General features: G+C 43.3%; 1 protein-coding gene across 9 annotated transcripts in view; it reads left to right on the forward strand.

Annotated features, from left to right (window-relative positions):
• Positions 1–5430: 5430 nt before the first annotated feature.
• The window catches only part of TTLL6 (tubulin tyrosine ligase like 6), a gene marked incomplete at its 3' end in the record, with an annotated part of 36067 nt that continues 22469 nt past the window's right edge, over positions 5431–19028 (forward strand). Inside the window, exons 1-8 of one of the 9 annotated variants that reach the window (XM_083408380.1) lie at positions 5765–6196; positions 6953–7062; positions 9172–9270; positions 12635–12870; positions 14793–14831; positions 15858–15976; positions 16096–16226; positions 18312–18468. In XM_083408380.1, the coding sequence (XP_083264506.1) occupies positions 9182–9270; positions 12635–12870; positions 14793–14831; positions 15858–15976; positions 16096–16226; positions 18312–18468 (771 nt within the window). In that variant the 5' untranslated portion in view covers positions 5765–6196; positions 6953–7062; positions 9172–9181. Of the gene's footprint in view, positions 5696–5764; positions 6197–6294; positions 6440–6952; positions 7063–9171; positions 9271–12634; positions 12872–13044; positions 14832–15809; positions 15977–16095; positions 16227–18311; positions 18469–19028 lie in introns of those variants that run through there. The other 8 variants (XM_083408378.1, XM_083408377.1, XM_083408385.1 and 5 more) reach the window with 8 other exon arrangements.

The following is a 19028-nucleotide window of genomic DNA, read 5'->3' on the forward strand; positions in this document are numbered from 1 at the left end:
CATGTTGCTGTGGCAAAAAGCCAAAGACAAAATGCTGACCTTATATCCCTTCTCGGCTTTTGCCACCAGGTGCTGTGAATTACTAATCGACCTCACCTGTGTGGCCGCACCTTGCCTCTTCAGAACAAACTTAGGAAGGCCCCAGTCCTGCAGTCCTATTGGTCACAGGGCCTGGCTCCTGCACGCACACCTGACACTGCCATCTTGACCCTTGGCCACCTTGGCTTCTTATAACTAGTCAGATAGGATTGATTTCGTGCATCCAGGGAGTAAGCAATGCTTCATTGAAGGAGAGTGAGGTACCACCACCTTGCTTCCTCTCCTTAGGAGGACCTTCCTGGACTTGGAAGTGTCACACAGTGACAATTATCCTCTTTGGGGGCAAGGTACTCGAGACGGGGGAGGACGCGGGTGGCGCTGTGGGTTAAAGCCTCAGTGCCTAGGGCTTGCCGATCGAAAGGTTGGCGGTTCGAATCCCCGCGGCGGGGTGCGCTCCCGCTGTTCGGTCCCAGCGCCTGCCAACCTAGCAGTTCGAAAGCATCCCTGGGTGCAAGTAGATAAATAGGGACCGCTTACTAGCGGGAAGGTAAACGGCGTTTCCGTGTGCAGCTCTGGCTCGCCGGAGCAGCGATGTCACGCTGGCCACGTGACCTGGAAGTGTCTCCGGACAGCGCTGGCCCTTGGCCTCTTTGAGTGAGATGGGCGCACAACCCTAGAGTCTGTCAAGACTGGCCCGTACGGGCAGGGGTACCTTTACCTTTACCCTACTCGAGACGGGAGTGGCAGTCTAGCATGCTTGGAGGAAACTGAATATGTGGCTCCATTTCATAGCACTGAAATGGCCTTCATTGCCTTCACCGATGATATTTGTCAGGAAAGGAAAGAGATGCAGGGAGTGTGGCCCTGCTCATTCTTCTTGACCTCGCGGCAGCTTTTGATATCATTGACCGCGAATCCTTCTAGAGTGACTCAACGAGTTGGGGGTTGGGGCACTGAGACAACAGGATGGTACACCTACCCAGAGGCAAGTTTATTCATGGGCAAGTGCCCCACTCAGCCCTCCTTTTGTTCTTAGTTACTTGTCCATCAATTATTACCACATTTTTTACATGTCTATTGACATTGACTTGGAATGCACAGCCATTTGTAAATCAGTTGGTTCCTTGTTTTGAAGAATATATACAGCTAAATGCCAGAAAAGCAGTGTTTTGTTTTTTTAAAGAATTCTGGACATTTCCCAACTTGACTGTCCACTGGCAAATTCACTGATGACTGAATGTTAGCATTTGCCAGGATAGTCAAGCTGGGAAATGTTCAAAATTATAAAGAAAGGAACCGCTTTTCAAACATTTAGCTGCATATATACTTGAAGGGAAAGAGGGGGGAAATGGGGACATTTAACGAGGGTACTGTATTTGTTGGTTCTTCAGATATACTAGTAAATGACAGAAATGATAAGACATGAAGCTTGATTTCGACATTTATCCCCAGGCCATGGTACATGTCTGTTTTCAGTAAATGTTTCAGCCACCAGGCAATAAATTTTCAGCTGCTAACTTTCATTTGTCACAAATACTCTGTATTTAGTACGCAGGTTGTGTATGTTAGGCTGTAACTGGGTGTTAGGAAAAGTGTGAGAGAAAGGGAAAATAATAAGATTGCTAATTAGGTACACTGTTTATTTCTGCCCTCTGAATAATTACGTTCTTTATCAGCACAATACTAATTTATTATTAGATAAAAATTCTAATAGAAAGTTACAAGGAACAGCTCATAAACAAGAGCTTGTTCTTTTATAGGTCTCTAAGGACCCAATAGACTGTGTATCTGTACTCTGTGACTGTATGGCATTTGGATTGTCGGAGACCAATTACTTTAAACAGTTTTCAATTATTCCACAGTGTTGCAGCACACTGGCAGAATTCTAGTTTTATACCACAGATATCAGAGCATGAATCAGAGAACTATGGGGAAAACTTAAAAAGCTGGGTTCACTAGGCTAGGACAAATCTGTTGAGAGAGATTTGCTCTGCAAGAACTCTGTATCAACCTGCGCCTTATTTCATCAATGGACTTGTAGATTTCTTGTTCCAAAAGGCAGGGTCTGCATGATGAAATGCAAAGCCTCTTCTCAATCAAAGAATGTGGCTCGCAAACACTCAATTGGCTTGGAAAGCCAGGCCAGATTTCTAACACTTTGCTAGCAGGGCTAACTGCTATGGTCTAGCCCAGCCTTTTTCCTTCCAAAGACAGCATCATGGGAGTAGGATCTGGGCTATTAGCGAAGCAGGAGGGCTCTCTCATCAATTACAAGTTGTCAAGGATTTTAATGGAAACCCTGTGAGCACTGTAAATCTGTGCAGTTCTGCCTTGCATGCTCTCCCTCATTTCCATCACTCCATCACTCCTTGGGGACCGCGAGTCTGCAGCATGTATCAAGCAACATAGATTGGTAGCACACAGGGGAGGGAGACCCTGAGCAGGAGCTAGGAAATCTGAACAGTTGGTAATGGGAAAGCAGCTGTTGTGTGGAGGGTTAGAGTCACCTGACCCCTTTCATACTTCAGAGGGGGTGGGGGATTTCATAGTAGGAAATGGCAGGATAACATCACCGGGAAGGTTGAAGGGGGATAAAGGCAGAATGTACCACAGTTTACACAATCGCACTCTGCATGCTTGTAAATCTTGGGCAACCACAGAGCTTTATGGATAAAAGCGATGCTTCCCCCTTCTTTCTTTTACTTCCTGCTGTATAAAGTTGCTTTTCAATATGTCTTTTTGAAGGCCAAAGGATGGGGCAGAAATTTAATGATCAAGACGATCCAGTGAGCTACTTTTAAGTGTTCACAGTTTACATGGGCTTGGGCATCCTTTGCTGTTTAAACTGCCGCCACCCTGAACAAGAAACTCCCCAACAACACAAATTGCTTGTAAAATGCTCCTCAGTTTAGAAAGAGGTTTGCCATACCACAAAGAAGACCACTTTTTAAGATCCTCAGAGCCTCTTTGGGAAAGTGGAACCAGTTTCACTTCAGTTTTACCAGGCTGCTTTAATAATTTTTTAAAAAATAAAATGCTTAAGAGCCTGCAGAGCCTAGTAATAAGGCATATGAAATATAGCGACAAAAGCAAAAGACCAAAGACAAAACCTACATTTCTATAGTTGATTTCTTTTCTGCTGTCAATCATAGAAACTAGCATTCATACAAGTAAAGAGTAGAATCAATAATTTATTTATTTTTAATCCCATGGGTTTCAGCCTGGTGGTGGTTGTCTGATTATCACTCAACAGAAGTCTGGCATCAAATTCACAAAAACTATAAAAACTTTAACCAGTTCACAGGAGTGACTGGTATAAAGTATTCTTGATTAAATGTGGTGGCATTCTTGTCTCAATTTGCAAAAAGTGCATCCCATGCAATTGCTGTTATGTATTTGTTCTGGTTCAAGTTTAATCCTGTAATATGAAATGAAAAATTAATAATATTAGAGATAGCTTTTCCCTCTATATTATATATTAAGCTGTAAGCTGTTTTTATTCTCAAAAGGGCAGAGAAGGGGCTCACAGTTTATTTATTTTTAAAATTTCTATACCACTTTATATTTTTAAGAAAAACCTCAAAGCGGTTTACAGCATATTAAATAAATAAAACATAAATAAAACAATCTGAAGAAAGTCAAATATAGAGTATACAGTCAAAGCAACATAACAGAAAACTAAAATACTATCTTAAAGATTTCAAAATAAAACATTACAATTACGGTCACCAGAAGAGGTTGGATCCAGACTAAGGTTGCAATCCTAACCTCACTTACCCGCGCGTAAGTCCAATTGAATTCATTGGAACTCATTTCTAAGTGGGTATGGTTATAACTGTGCTGTCTGATAAAAAATTATTATTATTTTTAAACTAACTTAATGGATCTATACTCTAACCATGGCTAGGTCTGGGTCCAAACCAGCATCACCAGTACAGACCATAAATTTAATTGTGATGACCAGCTTGGAAAGCGAACATTTGCTATACAAATAGGAAGTGAAGAGATGGAGTGTGTGTTTAACAAAGCTGTGAAATGACATTTTGTATCTAAACATTCAAGCAAGAATAGTTGTGTGCTGGCTGGTTGCTGTTTGATTTTAAACTGTTTTTTTTTTTTTTACAGACACCCCACCCTGAATGAAACTTGCAGATTCCTTGGTGGCCCCTAGACCAGCCTGGGAACCCCTGGACTAGCCAGATTTCATTAGTCCACAAGAAGCTTATGTCGTGATAAAATGGTCAGGTACTGAATAAAGGCACCACTTTTCTTCAGTACAGTGGTACCTTGGTTCTCAAACGCCTTGGTACTTAAATGCTTTCATTCTCAAACGCTGAAAACCCGGAAGTAAGTGTTCTGGTTTTCAAATGTTTTTCAGAAGCCAAAAGTCTGATGCAGTTGTCGGCTATTGTTTTCGGAGTGCTTGCACCAATCAAAAGCTGCGCCTTGCTTTTCGAACATTTCGGAAGTCAAACAGACTTCCAGAACGGATTAAGTTTGGCCCTTTTGTTTTTAATATTTATTTTGCATTTTTGTTTTTGAGGCTTTTTTGGTTAATTTATTCTTGTGACTGTGTGGAACCCAGTTCAGCTACTGATTGATTTATTGATTGATTGTGTAACTGTGGAAATTGATAAAACCCCCCCATCCAAACAATGACTATCATCAGTGCAGGAAAGAAAATTTTTTAATTTTTATCATCAACAATAGTCTTATTTATTTTATACTGCCGTACATTGATTATTGCTTCCATTTTATGAATCAATGGTCTCGTTAGAAAGTAAAATTCATGTTAAATTGCTGTTTTTAGGGGTTGTTTTTAAAAGTCTGGAACTGATTAATTCGTTTTGCATTACTTTCTATGGGAAAGAACACCTTGGTTTTGGAACGCTTTGGTTTTGGAACAGACTTCTGGAACGGATTAAGTTTGAGAACCAAGGTACCACTGTACTGTACTGCTGCCAGGAAATTACCAGCAATGGGGCTAAACCCTCGATTCAGTATTTGCAGGTGGGGTTTGGGAGTGGAAAAAGAGAGGCAATTCTCTAGCAAAACTACACATCTCTCCCCTATTCTCTCTTCTTTTCTATCTGCGATCCATTCAAGAAGGAGGAAATGCAAAGAATTCAACTTTATTCAAATTAGCCGGTCCTTCAGGATCTCTGATTGGCTACGCCTTCCAACTGTGACCAGCGAGGGAAGCGAAGGGGAGAGAGAGAGGCAGCGGCAGTTCGTCCTCGAGGCTAATGTTTATGCAGCGTGGATGAACCGTAGGAAAAGTTCTCGGAGCGTATTCCGTTGGAACCGAAGTACGCATGTGCGAGATTGGGGAATCGCTGCATTAAAGAGGACGCCTGGCCAGGAGGGGAGGGGGGAAGGGACGATGGAATCCCGCGCGCATGCGCCCTTGCGCTAGAGAGGGCGCCTAGGCCGCAGCCGCCAAGCCGTCCCCATGACAACTACGTTTCCGCCCTGCTTTTTTTCATCGCACATCGCCATTTCCGATTTGTTGTCACCCCGAGGATGTAGTTTAGGCCAATGGAAAAGCAGCACGCTTTGGGGGGTGGGCTGTTTCTTTTTTTGGCCAAATGGAACCCAGTTTCGGATCCAGTTCCAGCCAATTACGCACGATGAGGCGGAGCAAAGGAAGAGCGAGGTTTGTCTGTAGGCGCAGGTTGGTTGAGAGCAAAGCGGAGGGGAAAGGGAGGGCGAAGGGCGGTTGGGCGATGGCGGTAGAATGAAGAGCAAAGGCAGCAATAGGGTTGGAGGCCACGCCCCCCGAAACCAAGCCCCGCCTTCTCCATGGCAAAAAAAGCGAGAGGCGCTTGGCTTCTGTAATGGAGGCTGCAGTAGTTTCTTTGCGCGTGTGGCTGTCCTGTGCTCTGTAGAAACCCTCCTCAGCTGTGGCTGACTGAAAGACATTTTGCTGCCTCTGGCGGAGCAGCAAATGGCGCCTTTTCTCTCACCAGTTGAGGCGCATTAGCACGAAAGGCATATACAGTTAACTCTGGCTCCTGAGGGCAGAGAATCCCACAAGCACCTCTCCCGCCTTCCCCACTTCTTGGTAGCAAAATTACAACGGCAAAAATAAAACCAAGCAACAGTTTGCTGCCTTGTCACGACTCTCCAAGTCAGCTGCCTTTTAGCCTGCCTGATCGTGAGCAGATTGCAATAGTTGTTAAAACACGAAAATGCAGTGTTGGCTCCTAGGCTCTCCACCCACCCCTTTATATTTTGCTGCGTGCACACCGTCCGTTTCAAAGTACATGTCGCCCGCCCCCAGCTCAAATAATCAAGGGAATTATAGTTTGTTAAGGGTGGTGGGAAATGTCGCTTTGGGGGTCGACTATAATTCCCAGGATTCTGTGTCGCATATCTGTGTGACTGCTTTAAATCTGTGGTGTGTATGCAGCCTTTGTTCCCTAGACACTGGATTTACGTACTAAACAAGCTATAGTTTAGGGCCCCACTCCCCCCCCCCCCAATTCATTATTAATATACTTCTTATTTGCATTTCAGTTCAAAAATTACTTTGTATATATATTGCTATGTGCAAGTGGCTTTAGACACCTATTAGGTCCATAAATTCTACACAAAAAACAGCAACAATTTGTTGTTGATAAAGGACAGCTAACATATAAAGGGCCCCATTACCTTCAGTATCTTAGGGCCTCTCAAACCTAAATCTGGCCCTGCCTCCCACCCTTACACTTAGCAAGTTGACAGCCTTTCCCAAAGCAATTGCTTTCCTCTTAATATATACTCAGTATGTTTTTATTGCTCCCCTTCATATATTTCCTTCTTTTAACCAGAGTGGCGCCATGACAGTTTCCCAGTTATTGCCTTACCCGACTCTTAGTAACTCAGATCTGATAGCGCCTGCTAATTTATGTCCCCTAACTCTTGTCTCCAGCCCCACTTTCACCAGAGAAAGTCATAACAGCAAGCCCTTACAGATCCCATTATATATTTCCCAAGCCTCCTAGCGTTTAAAAAGCACTACAGACATCACAGCTAATATTGGTACAGTATTTTCCCTCCCATCTCAGTGTGACACAATATAACTTAGCAGAGGTGGATTTAGGGGAGCTCGACTGGTTTGGGCGTGAACTGGGCACCGCAACTATGATTTAGAATGGAAATGGTTTATTGAATATTTACAGATAAATTGTAAACAGATAAGAACACTGGCAGGATTGTTGTAATAACCTGCAGTTTCATAAGAGTTTACGGTATATTTTAAAGAAGATGAATAAATGGGTAAACTAAGTTAATTTGGATATGCAGAAGATATTAAAAGTAAATTTAAGGAACCACAGAAAGGGGGGGGGAGGAAGTCAAGCTTTGAAATGTCAAAATGATTGTAAATTGTTGTCAAATTAGTGAAATGTATAAACTTGAAAAGTATAAATAAATATATAAAATAGAATGGAGCACAAGAAGCCCCAGCCACTCTGGGCAGCTTCCAACATATATAAAAGCATTAAAAAATTTTTTTAAAAAACCTCCTATACAGCGGAGGTTTTCAACCCTTTTGAGTCCATGGCTTGGGTACCATGGCAGTGGTACCTCTGGTTAAGAACTTAATTCGTTCTGGAGGTCTGTTCTTAACCTGAAGCACCACTTTAGCTAATGGGGCCTCCCGCTGCCGCTGCGCCGCTGCTGCACAATTTCTGTTCTCATCCTGAAGCAAAGTTAACCTGAGGTACTATTTCTGGGTTAGCGGAGTCTGTAACCTGAAGCGTATGTAACCCGAGGTACCACTACATTCTTTCTGTGGCACTCCGGCGGTGCTCAGGAGCCCAGTTATGTCACCCCTCGCCTGCAGAGCTGGCAGCCTCTCACCCATTTTTTAACACCTTCCCCTGTGGAGGGTTCCCTCAGTCTCCTCTCCTTCTCCCCTCTCCTTGGGAGTCCTCTGGGCAGCCGCTGCTGCCACCCCTGGTCTCTGAGCTGCCCCCCACTGCTCCTAAGAGAGGTGTCTCCTCAGACTGCCCCACAGGGGCCTGGGACTTGTCTGTCCATTCCCAACAGCAAGGGCAGGTGGACGGGCTGGCTGGGCTCCCTCACCCACTTGCTTGCTTGCTTACTGGCAAACCAGCACCCCCTGGCCAGCCCCAGAGGCACCATTCGCCTGCAGAGCTTGTAACCAGGGCTTCTGCAACAAAGAGTCACACAAGCCTTTGGGAGGCAGGGGCACGAGAGGGCATCAGAGGAGGGAGGGAAGAAAAGAGGGTGCCATGGCACACTGGTTGAAAACCACTTCTTATACTGGATTGCCTTCAGATGGCCTCAGAATTGAATAACTTCATACCCTCCAAAATCAAGACGTGTGGGGCATAAACAGTAAAATTATCATTATGGAATGGGACGTCCCTATTTTCATAGGAGAAATGTTGGAGGGTATGCATCACATATGGTTCTGTGCTAAAGCGCGAAGCTAAGAACATGGGAAACTGAACATAAACAAACGATCCGCTTAGTCAAATTTTGTGTCTGTGTGTGCGCGCGCGAAGCTCAGGAAATTATGGGCTGCATAGTACACTCAATTTGTATTTTATTTTTACATTGTCATGCAGTAATATTGGATTTGTATGATGTGTGTAGTTTTTTACCCATTTGCTTGCTTAGCTATTAGTGGTGAAGTAATACTTTGTTATCAATTTAACTGTTCAGCTCGTCTATTCTAATATAAAGCTGCAGGATTTGCACATCGCACACCAGGAAAACCTTTCTTCATCCAAGCAGTTAAAATGTTTTTTAAAAGCATGTTTTACTGAGTTTCCGAAAGTAATATTGGTAAGATACACTTTCAGTCTTTTTTTTTAAAAAAACAAACTTTTATCATTTGAAAATTGTGAACACGTGATACTCTGTTGGCAGTCTAATATCAACAATGGTCAATAATGGAAAGACAAGTCCAGACAACCATTAATGAAACAAACACACATTTCCCTGGTGACAGTGTGACAGATTCTGCTGGCTTTCCTTCATAGTGTGTCCACTGATTATTATTTTGTAATGACTCCTGATTTGTGCCAGAGTCTGTCACTACTCCAGTCCTGTATTCAGAGCTGTTTGTTATCTCACTGGCTGAGACTTGTACTTGTGTTTGTTTTTTATCTTGCTTAGAGACCTCAAGATGGCAACTGCAACAAGATATTCTTTGCCTTATGAAGAGATCTGGGAAGACCCTAAAGTCCATGGTGAGGAATGGAGGCAGACGATCAGGTTCGTTTTAGCAAACGTGAGAGTTACGCATATGAGAGAGAGCCTCACAGTTGTAAACAGCATTATGTTTAGATTAACATCTATTTGCTCACTTGTCTAACATGCTGTGTGTGTTTTTCCTGATGGTTTTTCAACATATTGGGAGTCCAAAGTCATATACAGTACCACTTCAGGTGACTACCTTAAACACTAAAAATAGACTCCTTTGCCAGATGTTAGCATTTCCCCCCATGTCCTCTAACCCTAACAGTGTTTAATCCGATATAATTACTGTTTATTTAAGTAGCAGTTACTACCAAATAACTTTGTTCAGGATTGCAGCCTAACGGTGCAGTCTTATACGTACATGTCAGAAGTCCTGTTGAAAGCAATGGTGCTTGCTTCTGTTTATTATTGTTTTTGCTCTGCAATGCTATAGCTGCATGAAATAAAATGTCAATTGCATTTATTCAAAGCTGTGTCAAGTTTGAGAGTAGTTGCGACAACTTTTAAGAACGAAAGAACTATGCCTTTTCAACTCTTTGCAACTTCACTACTATTTAATATACTTACTATAAGAAATTCCCTAGAGAAATTAACAATTAATAATTCTGGCATAGATTATTGCAACTCAGGCCAATGTCTATACTTTTTAACCTTTGTAATAGATGTTAGCACAATGTGCAGCACGATGATATTATTTAAAGGATCGGTCCCCTAATATTTTTTTTTGTATATTTCAAAATCTCCTTGTTAAGGATGAAATACTACTGTACTACTAAACCATCACACAAAGATAGGAACAAACTGCTCAATAAGAGTCAGTGAGCTTTTAACATGTTCTAATTGCAATTTAGAGCTTTGCAGACAGTGTTTGTGAGCACAAACCTCTGACCATGAATGAATAGGACTTGGGGCAAACCAATTTGCTGGTTTTTATTACCAAACTTGTAGTAATTGTTTGGCTTACTGCAGGTGTTTATTAAGAATGCATTTATATTGTTGTGGATTGCACTGAAATTTTTAATGAGGGGTGTTATAGAAATGTTATAAATCAATGGTTTTGAACCAGTATGCTGTGGCATCCTGGCGTGCCTTAAATGGTGGTCCGGGGTGCCATGGGCAACACAAGCCTCTGTGGCTCTTTCCTTCCCTCCTCTGATGCCTTCTCATGTCTCTGACTCCCAAAGGCTGTTTGTTGCACCAGACCTGGCTACAAGCTCTGCAGGTGAATGGTGCCTCTGGGGCTGGCCAGGGGGTGCTGGTTGCCAGGAGCTGAGGCGGCCTTGGAATAAGCAAGCAAGCAAGCAAGCGGGTGAGGGAGCCCAACCAGCCCATCCACCAGCCCTTGCTCTTGGGAATGGAGACACAAGTCCCAGGCCCCTGTGGAGCAGTGTGAGGAGGCACCTCTCTTTGGGGCGGGGGGGGGGGCAGCTCAGAGACCAGGGGTGGCAGCAGCGGCTGCCCAGAGGACTCCCAAGGAGAGGGGAGAGGAGGCAGAGGGAACCCTCCACAAGGGAAAGTGTTCAAAAAAAGGGTGAGAGGCTGCCAGCTCTGCAGGCGAGGGGTGACATAACTGGGCTCCTGAGCCCCACAGGGGTGCCGCAGAAGGAATGTAGTTGGTCAAGGGAGCCGTGGACTCAAAAAGGTTGAAAGCCTCTGTTCTAAATGAATGAATGAATCAGAATCAGGATGTGCACTCCTTTGGGGTACTTGGACAGAAATCTAGCTTTCTCACTCCAGGCACCTCCAGACTGTCACTGTTGTGGGGTTGGGTTCAGTCCCGCCACAGAAGATTCAGATTGCACAGTTATAGCTGCTTGTGAGATGTTGTGCAACAAACCTGCTTTCCCCCAAAGATCGGACTTTTGTGGTAAGGAAAATGGCAGGAAGGTGCACTGGAAAGTGTAGGAAAATCCGTGCTTTTATGCAGCACCCTCTGACCTCCCCACAAATAAATGAGAAGGAATGCTTATTAAATGGCCAGCAGCCTAATCTCCATGCAGGATGAATGCTAAATAAACAGATTGTCCAGAAGTGACCTCCCTGTCCTATGCTTCTTTGGAAGAAACTGGAAGGAGGCAAGAGCTCCAACCTTGCTTTGTCCTGTGCAGGACTTGTCTTTTTCTGTGTGGGGCAGAAGAAGGAGGCCTGAGTTTTGTTCCCTTCTGCTGAGGGGGTGGGGGAGCTAAAATATTTACACTTCACTTTGATATGTTTCAGGGCTTTCTGCTTCTGCTTATTGAAATTAATATGCCCTTAATATGCCCTGTGAAATCCTTCACACCATCACATGTTAGCATAACCTCTGCTTTAGGCAAAACAGTTGGGTTTTATTTGCCAGACCAAGCCTTACAACACAGAGGATCTCATTTACACAAGATCTCTGAAACGCCTTGTTTTACAAATTCAGTAATTTGCCTCCAAATCAGCGTTCTGTTCTTCCCTTTCTTTAAACTTCTGATCATCCAAATATTTTAGGAATGTTTTTGAAGAGTGGGGATTTAAAAAATTTGTTACGAGTTGGTTGGTTTCTGACCTAAAGTAGAACTCCATTTTTTTCTCCACAAGGTCTCTCCGTCCAAGGAATAGCTGTGTGAATAGCTACATGTCAGTGTGTCACTCTTGTTTATCCAGGCATTTCGAGGGTCCTGCTACAAAGTGCATGTGGATGAACAAGCAAGACTAACTTTTCTATCATACAGGGTCTAGTTTCCTAGGAGAAAAGCATGTTTGATGGGGTACGATTAATATCAACCCCACCCGTGAAATGCACAGATCCCAGATAAAACATTTACTGTATCTTAACTTCCCTTTGAACTGCTTGCTTGCAGGAGAACTTGAACTGTTAGATTCAAGTTTCATCCTGTAGATTCGATAGACCCAGGGTTCTCTCATTCAACTTATCAGATGTCAGTACTGAGGTGGCATTCAAGTGAAGTGCATGTTCTTTTGGCCTATAACATTGCGCACTAGACTCCTAAGGAGGACTGAACCCATAGAGATGAGCAGGGGTAAGCTATTTAAAAAGCACTGGCTGTCATAAGGAGGATACTTATAGCTCTAATGCCCGTGTTAGGGTGAATTCACTTTATGGTGAACATGACAGTAAAAGGACTGAGAGTCATAGTACATTTCTTTGTCCATTCACATGGATATAGTTATTAATGGAAAGAGAGATGTTGCATGACTTGCCTTCTGATGGAGGCGATCTTATCAAAATACAGAGAAATTCATATTGGTCCAGGCAATTAAGGAGAGATAAACAAAGGCATATTAATATGCCTTTTTATTTGCTTAACAAGGAACTCCTTGGACCCGCAGACAAAGTGGATAGGAATGTGGATCCAATTTACTTCTTTGCCTTTTTTCTTTTTACTAACAGGATGAGGGTATCGGATTCAGCACGAAGGTATGGTTCATTTCACACAGAGAGGCAAGAGCTGGAAGAGCTGGGTGAGAAGGATGTGTCCGACTTAGAGTTCCTTTCAAGTGGCCTGGAAAGAGAGGAAAGTGCCTTGGACGCCACGGATCAGGAAACAGCGGTGTGTGAAGAAGAGAGCAGGAAAATTTTGTGCTCCGGGTCCAACACCGCTGTGAAGAAGAGAAAGAAGAAAAGGAGGTTAGAAATAAGTACTGAAAGCACTTGGGGCATCTGGATGGGGACAAGGAAATGTAATTCTGAAAGTCATAAAAATATACGAGGCACTAACCAAGGAGGCATTGCAAACTTTTGTGGTAATAATGACAAAGGGGAGGGGTGCAATATAAATGCAGTGGGAGAAAACCAGGTGTGCTAAGAGGAAATCAGTGAATGAAAGAGCATATATTAATATACCTCACACCAGGGACGAATCTTCTATGAAACTATTGAAATTTAAGTTTCAGGGTCTCTAAACCTGGAGGGGTCCCAGAACTTACTTTAGTCCACATTGCTTAAAAGAATTGGGTCTAGTAGACCCAAATGAGTTGCATACTCAAATTGATTAATTTTGTGTGTGTATATATTTCAGAGTTTGAAAGTCAATAGCACAGGTGTTGTAAAGGTTGCTGTAAACAGCCCCATTGAAAAAGATAACAGTGGTTACCCAGACCTTGTTGCTGGTTGCAAAGGGGGCCCCATAACAGTTCAAGCCCCCAAAATGTAGGTTCGCCACTGCCTCCTAATCAATCACGCCAGTCCATTCCGAATGCTCAGCATGCATATTGATATATCCTTAACCTAGTTTTTCATTTACGTATTTATCCTCTGATGTAGACTAGGCTGAATAACAGGGACTTGTCTGGGGCCTTCCTGTGAGTGATGAGCTGAACGCAGGTGTATCATTCAAATTCAACTGGCTTTCCTCACTTTTTTTATACAAAACAAAAAACATTCTGCTCTCTATAGCAATCTGTTTGAGGTTTGGCTGTTGGCAATCTAGCTGCATGCCCGATTGGCCTTAGAGCAAGGCAGCTTCTCTGCCAAACGAACCGTACTGTTTGTGGTTCATCTGATACTTCAACCCAAGGCCCTGGGAGTCATGTACTCACTTACTCTGAGACTGCAGAGATCGGCGAGCAAGCACATTTGAAGTAAATCTTGATCACTGCATCGTTTTTAGTCTCCAGCTATGGTGCTATACCCTGGTGCAATCATGCAGGGCCAAGGGGGAAAGCTCTGCACCCCATCTGAGAGCAGTATACTTTACTAAACTTCCACCAGCATCTGTCATTGTCTGAAAAGATTTAGCTCGTTTCTGGTTTTAATTCTAAAACAGCCCTGTAATTAAGCATTTTCCTGATAGCCGTAAGATATAAGGAATTGCATTTAGATGAGAAAGGGGGCTTGTGGGGGAATGATGGAGCACTCCATTGTTCCTCTGTGCCCAGTATTGAAATGTAGTGGGTTGCTACAGGAGAAATGGAGCTCAGCAGACTAATGATAATAATAATAATAATAATAATAATAATAATAATAATAATAATAATAAAGCTTTGCAGCTTATTTGCAAGACTTTTAAAAAAATTGTCAATATCATATTGTTATGGATATACTGACAGGCTTCTGAAGGAAAGGGTCACAGCTTTGTGCAGCCATTCCTGGGGTCATATGCAGGAGAAGGTGAAAATTTCTCTATAGCAGCAATTGTCTTGATCTGGCAGCATATTTCTTGCTGACATGACATTTGGTGACTTACTCAGACTGCTTAGAAGCTAATTATTTTGTATATTTTGTATTTATTAAACTCATTAGACTCGCAGCAACACACCCACAACCCTAGTGGCAGACCTCAGGGTCTCAAATTTCAGCAGCATCCTGTGCAATGCCAAACTTCAATGCCCCCCCCTCACCGCCTCTCACCTTCCAGTCTACATCATAGTTATGGCGCCCCCTGTGGCGTTCCGTGAGTTCATAGGCAATGTGGTACTTGAACCATCTACACCTGGAGGTAAAGGCTTAAAAGAGGTCCCAGAAGGTACTCAGGTGCTTTGCAATAAGACCATGAATTGGTTTTGCCTGTCTGCCTCTGTCTTTCTTCTTCTTCTTCTGTTTTCCAGATGACCAGTGATAAATCTGACCACCTGCAAGTACGAGAGTGGTGAGTGTCCTTCTTTGTCCCCAGTTGTGAAATAATAGATTGGCTTTATTTCTCAGTCACCGTTCTAAACAGTGAGAAAAGCACCATTTGCACTAGGGAGCAACTTTTAAGTGTCTCTTGACTTAAATCGGAATTTTGTTAAGACCAGATCTTTTTACCAATATATATATATAGAGAGAGAGAGAGAGAGTGTCACGACTGCAGTTGAAAATATACTTTAGTAACAAACATATGTTAAAACACAGCCACATACATTGCATTTTTTAAAAATATCATTACTTCTAAAAAATATTGATATTTTTTCAAGGGCAGCCTAATGTTTGTCAAAAGAGCTTTTCTTTGGCATATGAAGTGGAATAAGGTAAAGGTAAAGGGACCCCTGACCATTAGGTCCAGTTATGACCAATTCTGGGGTTGTGGCACTCATCTTGCTTTATTGGCCAAGGGAGCCGGCGTACAGCTTCCGGGTCATGTGGCCAGCATGACTAAGCTGCTTCTGGCGAACCAGAGCAGTGCACGGAAACGCCATTTACCTTCCCGCTGGAGCAGTACCTATTTATCTACTTGCACTTTGACGTGCTTTTGAACTGCTAGCTTGGCAGGAGCAGGGACTGAACAATGGAAGCTCACCCCGTTGCGGGGATTTGAACCGCCGACCTTCTGATCGGCAAGTCCTAGGCTCTGTGGTTTAACCCACAGCGCCACCCGCATCCCTTATGAAGTGGAATATATATTATCTAAATAAATGAAGGCTAGGGTAGGAATTTGCAGGGGGAAATGTTATGATACAGAATAAATATTACATATCTACCAACTGTATCTTGGCATCTCCGAGGCTCAAGCAAATTAACTTCTCTTACATTCATTCCATGGAATTAAAATATGTACAACTTAGCGGCAGCATTTTAGATTTAGATGTGTATTTGATGTGACCCTCTGAGTTGAACAAGCCTCCCCACCCGATGTTTCCTCTTGCAGATGTATCTATTAAATGCTGATGACACCATTCTCTCTTCTATGATGCAGTGCGACGGGCTGCTATGATGTGTGGCCTCCGGGAGGCAACTGAAGTTGATGATTGGACTCTGTATTGGACAGATTTTTCTGTCTCCCTGGAACGGGTGCTAGAAATGAAAACTTACCAGGTACTTGGTGTTCCTTTTGAAGTGGTGGAGCTAAAACGTCCACCTTCATTTTTTCATTCATGAGAAAGATCCGAAGGCCTAGACAACAATCAGGCTTTTGTCTTGGACTCCTTTTCTAGAAAATAAACCATTTCCCTGGGATGTTGGAAATCTGTAGGAAGGATCTTCTGGCCAGGAACATGGGCAGGATGCTAAAGCTTTTTCCGAAGGAATTTAACTTCTTTCCCAGGACCTGGTGTCTTCCTGCTGAGTGAGTCTTTCCTAAATCATTTTCCATCTTGGCTCGCTTCCCCTCATCATCGCAGAGATTGAGGAATCCGGGTGGACACAGAGTGGAGAAGCAAAGTTGGAAGGGGGCGGGAACACTTTTGTACAAATGGTTTTTAAAAACCATTTTATCGGGTCTTGTCTGGTAAAATGCCACCACCACACTAAGGACACATTTTTGCTTGTGCCATGCCTAGAAAGTGGTTTTCCCCTTACCTCATTCCATTCCAAGGGAAAACCCGCTCTTTAGCTATTGATCGGAAGAAATGGAAATTGAAGAAAACCTAAATTGCCATTTGCTCTGACTGAGCACCAGAGAGCAGATTCCCCCGGGTGGTGGGGAAGCTGTGGAACAAGAGGAAGTGCAGATAAGCCCTATGTAGCGTATCATAAATGATTCTGTCTTGTGGAAAAGCTCTTCTGGACACTTTCCTGAGTGGGCTGTGTGTCTTGTCCATGGGCCACTATCTCCCTGCCCACCAGATCAACTGGTGAGAAAAATGGCACATCTCTGTAACTTGTAGGGGTGGAATGAACCAAATGAATGCATCTGAGCGTTCCTCAAACCTCCATACAGACACTCTCAAAGGGTTGTAACCTTTTCCTACAGGCAGGGCTTTTTTCAGCTGGCACTCGTCAGAACTCAGTTCTGGCACCTCTCAGGTGGTCACCATTGGCATTATAAGAGAGCGAGGGAGGCATTCATAGTGAACTCCAGCACCGCTTTTCCTAGAAAAATAGCACTGCTTATAAGGAGAGATGCTGCAGCCCCCTAGCCATTTTGATTGGTCTTTTCTGCATCTTTTTTCATCTCCACATTATCCATTTTCAGATGCAGGCATATGTGGACTTAGGCCTGGGAACCAATACAATTAAAGGGTTGTAATGAAAGAATGAGGCAGCAGGAGAGGGCAAGTGGCATACCAAGAGATGGGACTTAGACCCCTTATTTTAACTGCTGCCCAATGTTACCAACATTGTTTTCAGTCCTCGTCAACTCAGGATATGGAGGGAAAGCCTAGTTGCCAGACTCAGTTCTGAAAAATGCAGCATCCTTTCAGTGCCATATTTAGCACGGTTATTATTATAACAAGAACAGCAACAACAACAATTACTACTACTACTAAAGCATGGTGCTGACCTTAATTAATTAATTAATTAATTAATAACAAGGTTGCAGGTTCGATCCCCGAAAGGGACAGCTGCATATTCCCACATTGCAGAGAGTTGGACCAGATGATCCTCAGGGTCCTTCTCAACTCTGCAATTCTATTCCCTACCACTACTGCCTATATTCATAGAGGTACCTACTGAGAAGATCCATAAAAAAGCAATAGTACCAAAATGAATCATTGTGAAACTAATAAATATGGGCGGGGGAGTAAACTTCATCCTTGCTCAGGGGGCCATATTACCAAAGTCCACCCCGATCCTTTAATGCAGCCTTGCAAAAACAATACAAACAAGTGCCTAGTCCACAGCAATTTGTTCATGACTCTGTTCTTCCTCCCCTCATCAATATCTATATTGCAAAAGTAACAGAGGTCCAAATTTTGTCAAAGGTTTCGTTTTCGCTGGAAGAGTATCTCTTGCTATAGATGAGCAGGTGAATGATTATTTAAAAGTCTCCTCTGAGTCAAGATCCTTGGTTTGACCTGCTGAAAGGATGCACTTTAGCTTTAGCCTGCATGAGTATCTCTGAATTGACAGTGTATGTGAGAAATGTCAACTTTCCCATAGCTCACTCATTAAATGTGGTTGCTGCAAGATATTGCTGGAGCTATTGACTCCATCTTGTTTTCCCTTTAACTATCTGGTCATCACTGGGGTTGGCGAGAAACGGAAGGATGAGAGGCCTGAAGGGAAGTGGTAGTGTGAAAGGCAGCAAAAGTTTCTTCTGAATGTCTTGAGAGAGAAAACAAACAACCTTAGTTCTGGGGTGGTTTGCGATGGTATCAGGCCTATTTCCCATTACTATCACTACTTTAGCTTGAACTATTATTATGCCACTGTCTGATACTACATCAAATGAGAATGTATATTATGCTTTCCTCCTCACTGCTCTCAGCTATGGAGAACTGCAAGCATTTGGCAGGTCAAAAAAACACAAAACCTACATCTGTAAGCCAGACTCTGGTTGTCAAGGCAGAGGCATTTTTATCACAAGATCTGTGAAAGATATCAAACCTGGAGAGGATATGATCTGCCAGCTCTATATCTCAAAGGTAACCCCTTTTATTAGTCTTCGAAATGGGCTGCCTGTGTTGCCTGTGAGTCCCTTTAGCTCAGGCACAACTCTCATCATCCCTGACCATTCAGCATTCTGGCTGGTGGGAGTCCAGCAACATCAGAAGGAAACAGGCTCCTCATCCCTGCTCTAGTCATTGGTTGCCGCAATACTGAAGATGTTCATAGTGTACAATTTCAGGGAAGTGCCAATCCATCGAAAATAGCGTTGATCAGTGAACCAACTCTGAGAGAAGGAGTTGTTTTGAAAGGGTCCTAACATCCAGCACCTAGAGAGAGCAGCTGCATGCTATCAGGGTGAAAGACGCTAAGAGGGGGGCTGAGACTGGGGGGAGATTTGGGAATGGGAGTGCTCAAGAAGGAAGGGGGCTGAAGGAAGGGGAATACATAGGCAACACACTCAAAAGCAGGAGTCTTGGCGAAAGTGGGATAAGGCAAAGAGACTGTGATGGGATGACTTTTTATTTTAGAATCCCCACGCTATCCAGATCTATTGCATATTTTTGCCCCTGAAAAGTGCTTATTGTAGATTGGTTCT

Source organism: Podarcis tiliguerta (assembly GCF_965153285.1).
Source record: "Podarcis tiliguerta genome assembly, chromosome: 13".
Classification (NCBI taxonomy): Eukaryota; Metazoa; Chordata; class Lepidosauria; order Squamata; family Lacertidae; genus Podarcis; species Podarcis tiliguerta.